This window comes from Tripterygium wilfordii, chromosome 20 (assembly GCF_013401445.1).
Source record: "Tripterygium wilfordii isolate XIE 37 chromosome 20, ASM1340144v1, whole genome shotgun sequence".
NCBI lineage: Eukaryota > Viridiplantae > Streptophyta > Magnoliopsida > Celastrales > Celastraceae > Tripterygium > Tripterygium wilfordii.
The window spans coordinates 7,388,498-7,397,074 of NC_052251.1; the positions used below are offsets into that span (position 1 = coordinate 7,388,498).

At 43.2% G+C, this 8,577-nt stretch overlaps 1 protein-coding gene across 1 annotated transcript; it reads right to left on the reverse strand.

The window, feature by feature from the left end:
* Positions 1-2,543: 2,543 nt before the first annotated feature.
* On the reverse strand, positions 2,544-3,324 carry LOC119987361 (arabinogalactan protein 41-like). Its single transcript, XM_038832248.1, has 2 exons — positions 2,987-3,324; positions 2,544-2,879 (listed from the first exon to the last, which is right to left on the reverse strand). The coding sequence occupies exons 1-2, from the start codon at positions 3,108-3,110 to the stop codon at positions 2,785-2,787; spliced, it is 219 nt and encodes a 72-aa protein (XP_038688176.1). The 5' UTR covers positions 3,111-3,324; the 3' UTR covers positions 2,544-2,784.
* Between the last annotated feature and the right edge of the window lie 5,253 nt (positions 3,325-8,577).

An 8,577-nucleotide genomic window follows, 5' to 3' on the forward strand; every position in this document is an offset into this window, starting at 1 on the left:
ACCTCTGATTTTAGTTAAGGAGAATGTGGTTCTTTGCAACCAAATATTAGCCTTGTCCATCTCTGAAAGGACTTTACACATGGTACCCTGATGGCCCCCTTCTGTGAAGAGCAGTTGCTTTCTGAACCAAACCAACCACCTTAGCTCTGAAAGCCTTGAAGTTCTTCCTATAGAGAGCTAAGTTAATAGATTGGATGGCAAATTCATATTCATAGATGAGAGATTTTGGATATTGTCAAAATTAGAACGGTCAAGATGGGTCCCATTTTTTATTTAAACTGAGCTACCCAAGTATGTTTTGACATAAGTAACAGGATATGGAGAATATTTACCTTGTCCGGTGACACTGGTCTTGATTTCTGAGTGTATATTTTTAGTTCGATGCAAAATGCTGATATTATCCTTTTCTTAGCTTGCCCTTAGGGTGGCCTTTTTCTCGACCAACATAAGAGTTTGAAGTTTGTACTGGCCTTCTCCCTTTTACAGAGGAAGATAACCCACCTCTTTCATATTCGTAAATGCATTAGTATCATATCATTTGACGAAGTTTATGAGGGTGCTTGCCATTCATTGAAGGCACTAGATGTTATTTGTCCTGTTCGTGGAATTCACCCTTATTGGTTAATTTTCACTTGGCTATGAGCTTATAAGGGAATAGATGCTTGCATAGTGTAGGGTATTCACAGGTCAAGGTTTTGCTAGCTCTAACAGTCTTTGACTCTTCGTCTTTGGATTTCTACACTGTAGAGGGTTCAGCGTTTAAGCCTTTTAAGATTCCCTTTCTAAGGCTAAATTGACATTGGTGGTTTGCATGGGAGTGCCATTTTATATGGGGTTGCTACATTCAACAGCCTTGGTATTCGGATTTTTGTTTGTGTAGAGGTTTAAATCTAGAGGATTGCTAGATAAACAGTCAATGTTTTTGGATTTTCCCTGCGTAGAGGGGTGAAGCCTTTTAAATTTTCCTTTCTTTCGCTCAATTGAAGTTGCAGGAAGGGAGTATCATTATATGGGGTTTACTCTATAAGGCAGTCCACTATGAACCTTCGTTGGGGAGATTTCTTGTTGCAGGGGAATACATGAAAAATCTGTCTTCCTCTTTTGAACTAATTAGGAAGGTCTACAAATCACCTTTGGAATTTATGTAGTCATTCTGATCGAACCCTCCAACCGTTAAGTGAAACTGTGGTGCTGTGCGTTTGGCAGTGTGTTTGCACTGCGTTCAGGTGCACCTCACCTTGCAACTCACCTCACAGCACCACAGCTTTTTATCTCGCAGCACCTCACCTCAGAGCACTCCCAAACAGCTTAATATATGTTGAATTGTCTCAAGTAATCAAATTAGGTCAATTATTTTATTTTAGATTAATGTATAATGTAAACGTTAAGTGATTTTATATTAATATTATTACATATAATATAACCGTAATTTAGATACGCCAAACGCACCGCACCATAGTTTTAAAAGTGATGCGCCAAATATCTTCGCGTTTGAACTAACCTCACAGCACCACAGTTTTAGACCTCACAACAGTTTACAGCACGCCCAAATGGACACATTATCATTTGTAACATGATATGCTTTGGCACAATCCCTGTCTAGTCGATTGCCTAAACATATTGAGAGATTTATTATGCATGTACACCTTCATATTTGCATGGATGTACACTTGAGTCTTGCTTCACTTTCATATTTGCGCGGATGTACACTTGAGTCTTGCTTCTGTAATCTCATCGTTACATTCAACTGTACTGGGAAGGCATCTTGATCTGTTTTCCCTTTTCATCTTTAACAGAAAGTGAAGAAGTTCTCACTAGCTGATCAGGAGCACAGCAAGGAGATTTAACTGGCAAAAAAAGCTTGATTAAATTTGCCGAAATTAGGTTGTGTGTTTAACGAATGTTGTTTAAACTTCAACTGTTGAGAAATCTGTACTTCCTTTTCCATATCGATGATTACCGCTAATGGCTGTTAAAAATCAAACTATTATAAGTTGCTAAATTGTATCACAATTTACAGATCAGCAATGAATTCAAAATTTTGACGTTTTTCGCGCCGCTTATTTTTGGATGTCATTTCATTTAATCCTGGGATTGGTTTTTTCCCAAACAAGAAAGACTACTCCATCTCCATGATTGCCAATAGTGTTTTTCCTCGTACTATTTTCTTTCATTCTGCATATTTTTCTGGATTTATAGTATTATTGATCACAAGATTTGCCTCATACCAAGTTATCATTTGCTTACGCTCAATCATATGATATGACAACATATTCGTGCATCTCCATTTCAATTCTGTCATCACTATTCACTTCTTTCGTTGAATATAGGACGAAGATGATGATAATTTAGCGATCTACAAGAAAATGTATCATGAGCTAATGCAATTATCAATAGTGAAATTTTAAAACCAAAATTCCACGTAGGTCTGGCACCATATTGAATGGTTTATAAGTGAAATTTCAATTCCTCTCACACAACTAAGACATTTTCTAAAGTGTAAGTACTAAATGCAGTGGCGTAGAAAAACAAAACCATGCAACTTTGGGATTAAAGTGCACAATATTGATTTGTATTGAGAGAATGAAATGAAAAGAATATATTTCATTAGCCAGCATCCATAGTGACAGAGCCCAACAACTAATAGCTCCATCCAAGTAAGTGCACCAAATACAACACAAAATCCCCATCACCAGCAGACAAAACAAAACAAAACAAAACAATAGCCAATCAACAATGCATTGCATTACAGAAAGCCCTAAACAGAACGATCTCCTCACAAATTTAGAAATGGCACAAGTCAGATGCGTGGATTAGGTAAGTGAGCACCAGCGCCACTAACATCAACACGTATGCAATGCCTTGGTCGATTGATGCCCCTGCAACAACAAACAAACATGAATTATGAGAGACTAATCCCCAATTGAAAGTTGAAACCTCAGTTTGAAGCAGAGCAGAAAAAACAAATTGTTCGAGAAGATCTTACCATCGCTGGTGGGGGAAGGAGCGGGAGCGAAGGACTGATCCTGGGCGTGGGCTGCAGGCAATACAATGGCGAGAAATAGAGTTGCAAAGGCCACAACTCCGACTGAAACCTTAGAAATTGCCATTTTTCACCTAAAAAAAATATTGAAAATGCTCAGCTGGATCTCTCTCTGCGACGTCTCTCGGAGTTGAAGATTTCTCCAAAAAGTTTCCGGAGAGCGGCGCAGAGAGAGAGGGGTGTAGTCTTCTCCGGGGAGAATAAGAACAGGAGTCCACCAAATCAGAAGACAGAGAGGTTCAACAATAATACGATGCGGAAGACCAGTTACGGGCCACAAGGGTCTGATTTATACATCTTTTTGTGTGGGAGGGGGAAGGGGGGGGGGGGGGGGAAGAGAGAAAACCGGTAGAGTCGGTAACAGAAAAAAATAAGGAGCATGTGTGGGGGTCAAGGCGCATGTTTCATTGTTTCGCAGGGTGCAGACACCATGTCACCATGTGACCGTCCAGTTCTTGCCTTTTTTGGATTCCCAAATCCTCCGCCTTCGTAAGGAGACAGTCTGTGCACCTCCCCATCCCCCATCCCCACCCCCACCCCCACCCCCACCCCCTGGTTGGCGCCATATGCTGCGGTTCTGATTCGTCCACGTGTACACTTATTCTAATAAAAAGGGCTGTAATTAGGGGGCTGATTAGCTGTAATTACCCCAAAATCCCCCCACACACCCAATCATTTTTTTTAGTCTTTCTTTTTTTTTGTGTTATTATGATTTAGTAGTTATAATTTAATGTCTAGGATTTTTAGTGTGGGGTTTAGATTTAAAGGATTGAGGATTTGTGTTGAGAGGTCCCTATTCATGCGTAAGTGCCTCTCTAAAGCAAAGACACAGACAATCGACATCTGCATACTTTAATTTGGAAATGAAGTTTTATCTCTTGTTAGGGCTAATCTGAATACACTGGACCTGTAGTGGTCGCCGACCCAATCCTTTGTAGATCAATGTTACACAACCCAGTGTACACAAACAACTACAATAATAATAATCACCAGGACAACAGTAGCTACGAGACTGGAAGGAGATATATATAGATATATGGCTTCACTATCCACTAGATACAGCAGATTACAAGAGAACAAGATAACGTCTGTTTGAGAGAGGTGGCTCTCCAACCTAACCAAGATAACAACAAAACATTACTCAACTACCAACCCTAGTTTACAATTGTAATATATAACTAATCACAAAAGCGAGTCCCAGCCTTCAGATCTTTCTTCACATCAACGGCTGTAATAAAACTACAAAACGACGTCGCCTAACAAAGCTCGTGACAATACCTTCCCCATCAAAAGACCTTGCCCACAAGGTCTGGGAATTGCTCTGCCAAATGAGGATAAGGGACCCAGGTGGCCTCGGATGCATCCTGTCCCTGCCACTTTATCAACAGCTCGGCCGCAGGAGAAGTACCGAGACGTACAAGGCGTCTGTCTAGGACCATGTCTGGAACAGGTAAGGGTTGGCCCTCCACATTAGTGGGTGGAAGAGTGGCCGAGAGGACGGAGGTACTGCCCAAATGCTTCTTCAACTGGGAAACATGGAAAACAGGATGGACAAGAGATGTAGTAGGAAGGTCAAGCTTGTAAGCAACTGTGCCAACTTTCTGCAATATAGCAAAGGGCCCATAATATCGTGGAGCCAACTTCAGATTCTGGCATTGGGCTACGGTCACTTGTCTGTATGGTTGCAAATTTAAGTACACCATATCGCCTACGTCAAAGGTAATAGCGTTAAGCTTCGCATCCGCAAATCGTTTTATAGTATTTTGGCTCTTAGCAAGGTTGGATTTCAAAGTGTCCATTATTTCCTCTCGGGACCGGAGGTAGGAGTCAACTGCCGCCACCGTGGTGGTACCGGGCACATAATCACACAAACGAGGGGGTGGGCGCCCATACACAGCCTCAAAGGGGGTAATTTTAGAGCTAGAATGGACCGTGGTGTTATAACAATATTCAGCTAGGGGCAGCCACTGGAGCCATTTTTTTGGCTGAGTCCCCGTGAAGCACCGCAAATACTGTTCCAGGGCCTTATTCACTGCCTCAGTTTGGCCATTGCTCTGCGGATGATAGCTAGTAGTAAAGTTTAGCCAAGTCCCTTGTAAATCAAAGAATTTAGTCCAGAATGTGCTAGTGAAAACTGTGTCACGATCAGTTACCATGGACTCAGGGACGCTATCAAGCCGAAAAATATTGTCCAAGAACACTTGCGAGATAGAAGCTGCTGTATAAGGATGAGAAAGTGCCAAAAAATGAGCATACTTAGAAAGCCGGTCAACTACTACCAACAAAACCGACTTGCTCGAGGAAAGGGGAAGTCCTTCCACAAAATCCAAACTAATGTCGGCCCATATTTTCGTAGGAATAGGAAGGGGCTGGAGTAACCCATAAGGTTGAGTGTTGAGATATTTAGTAGTTTGGCAAACTGCACAGTGTTTAACAAAAGTCTTGATGTCAGCTTTGATTCCTGGCCAAAAGAAGTCTTTCTGAGATCGTTGGAGAGTCTTATCGTAGCCCGAATGACCTTCCAAAGGAGAGCTATGAACCTGATCAAGAACCTTCTCACGTACCCCCCCATGGTTGCCTACCACCAATCGGTTCTTGTAAATTAAAGCGCCACTACGCAAACTGAACTTGGGGCAGGCAGTAGGATCTACTGTGAGCTGCACAATCATTTGTTGGGCCCAATTGTCACCTTCATAAGAAAACCTGATATCAGTCAAAAGATTCAACGTGGGGACTGTGATGGCACACAACACCGGCGTGGTCTGAACAATATCCTTGTGTTGGCGGGATAAAGCATCAGCAACTTGGTTATCAATGCCCTGCTTGTATTCAACAGAAAAATCAAAGCCAAAGAGTTTACTAAGCCACTTCTGCTAAGCCGGGGTGCCAATTTGTTGTTCCAAGAGAAATTTCAAGCTGCAATGATCAGTTTTGATAGTGAACTGGTGACCCAACAGGTATGCTCTCCAACGTTTGACAGTCGAAACCAAAGCAAACAATTCTCATTCATACGTAGACAGATTCAAGGCTCGGTTCTTGAGGGTGGCACTGAAATAAGCGATGGGTCTTCCTTGCTGGAGAAGCACAGCGCCAACTCCACTGCCCGAGGCATCACATTCAATCACAAAGGGCTGAGTAAAATCGGGTAAGGCAAGCACGGGTGGTCTGTCACGGCCTCCCGCAAGGCATTAAACGCGGCAGTAGCTGTCTTAGTCCAGACAAATGCATTTTTTTTAAAAGCTGATAGTGGGGGTAGCGATAGAGCCATATCCTTTGATGAACTTACGATAGTAGCCGGTGAATCCTAAGAACCCACGCAACCCCTTAACTGATTTTGGAAGTGGCCAATCTTGCATAGCCTGAGTTTTGGCCTGGTCTGTCCGCACCCCATTGATGTCAATAATGTGCCCAAGATAACTGACTTCAGTAACACCAAAATTGCACTTCGAAGCTTTGACAAATAACTGATGTTGAAGTAGGAGGTCCAAGACGAGAGACAAGTGCTCCAGATGCTCACCACGGGGCCTACTATAAACCAAGATATCGTAAAAAAAAACCAGCACAAACCGCCGAAGATAAGGTTTAAATACCTCGTTCATAAGGCTTTGGAAAGTGGAGGGAGCATTAGTCAAGCCAAACGGCATGACAAGAAACTCGTAGTGGCCTTCGTGCGTCCGAAAGGCAGTCTTGGGGATGTCCTCCTCCACCACACGGATTTGATAATAACCGGAATGTAAATCCAATTTAGAAAAAATGACGACTCCATTAAGCTCATCCAGGAGTTCATCAATAAGGGGCATGGGGAATCGATCCTTGATAGTGGCTTTATCTAAAGCTCTATAGTCGACGCACATCCGCCAAGTGCCATCTGTCTTGCGCACCAACAGAACAGGAGAAGAAAAAGGGCTCACACTATTACGGATAACTCCGGTTCGGAGCAGCTCCTGAATAAGTTTTTCGATTTCCGTCTTTTGGAAATGAGGATATCGATAAGGACGCACATTAATAGGAGAAGTGCCTTCCTGCAATAATATTCTGTGATCATGAGTCCTCGTGGGAGGAAGTCCGATCAGTTTAGAGAAAATAGCCCCGTAAGCTGCCAGAAGTTGCTCAATATCCTCATCCTTGGGAATAGCTGTAGAACACTGCTGACCTCCTACCATTTGAAGTAGAACACCATGCCATTCCGGATCATGAAATGTGTCAGGTCTCATGGGTGAAATAATTTCGGTCGAAGAAGGTTGGATCCCCACTAATTTGCAGTGCTTCCCTTGATACACAAATTCTATGGTGAGGCTACGAAAATTCCATTGGACCACCTCAAAAGCTCTAAGCCATTGTATTCCCAAAACCATGTCACACCCTCCTAACGGCAGAATCAAGAAATCAGCCAGAAACTCCTGTTTTTGCAAACTGAAAACCACATCATCATGTCTCCCCTGGCTATGCACTACATCACCATTGGCAATATTGATGGCGAGAGGGTCACTCTGTTGGCGCACCAACTGGTTCTTTGAGAAATTGCAGGGTCTACGAAATTATGAGTCGAACCAGTATCAATCAACACTATAAACTGGTATTTCCCAATCTTACCAATCACCCTCATCGTGCGCGGGGCCGGTGAGCCCGACAAAGCATGTAAAGATATTTCAGGGTTTGGGCCAGAAAGCCCTACAACCGTACTGGTCTGAAACTTCCTGTCTCTATTATTAAGAGAAAGGCCTGACTGGGAATCCCCATCCTCCACTGTGGGAGCCTTCTCTTGGACAGCCAGATAAAAAAGTTTGGGATTAGGGCACTGGTGGTTTGGAGACCACTTTGAGTCGCAACTGTAACACAACCCTTTACGTCTTTTGTCCCTCATTTGCTGGTCCGTGATACGTTGTATAAAAACCCCTTTAGGAGCGAGACTCGATTTTTGTGGTTCAAACGAACTCGAATACGAGGGTGCCACAGAAGACGTCATCGATGAGGCCGCCGACATTCCATACCACGGGTATGGGAGAGACAGTACCGTAGTTGGTGCAGGTAAAGCATGAGTAACCAACGAAATTGGTGGCGGTAGCCCCACAGTGGGTTCCCGATGATGATGTGGCAGATTGCCTAGCTGGGGTCCACAGAATTGGTGTTTAGTTGCTTGCAAAGTCTCCTCTTGCATCTTTGCCAATGCTTGGGCCCCCAGAATCGACTGTGACATCAACATTTTAACGGGCAACTGAATCTCTTCTTTCAGACCACCCAGGAAACAACTCAATTTATGGGCCTCAGTTAGCCCCTGAATCTTCACCACCAGCTCTTCAAACTTCAAAATATACTCTTCCATAGTACCCGTCTGTCGAAGACGCATCAATTCCTCCATTTGATCCTCAAATAAACCCGGACCGAAACGGGTCTGTAAGGCGCTAACCAAGTCAGTCCAGGATGGAATTACACCAGAGTTCTGAAACTCTTGGGCCAAGACTGCCGCTCTGCCCTCCATGTAATAGGAGGCAATAAGAACCTTCTGTTCTCGAGGAGTCTGATAATAAGCAAAG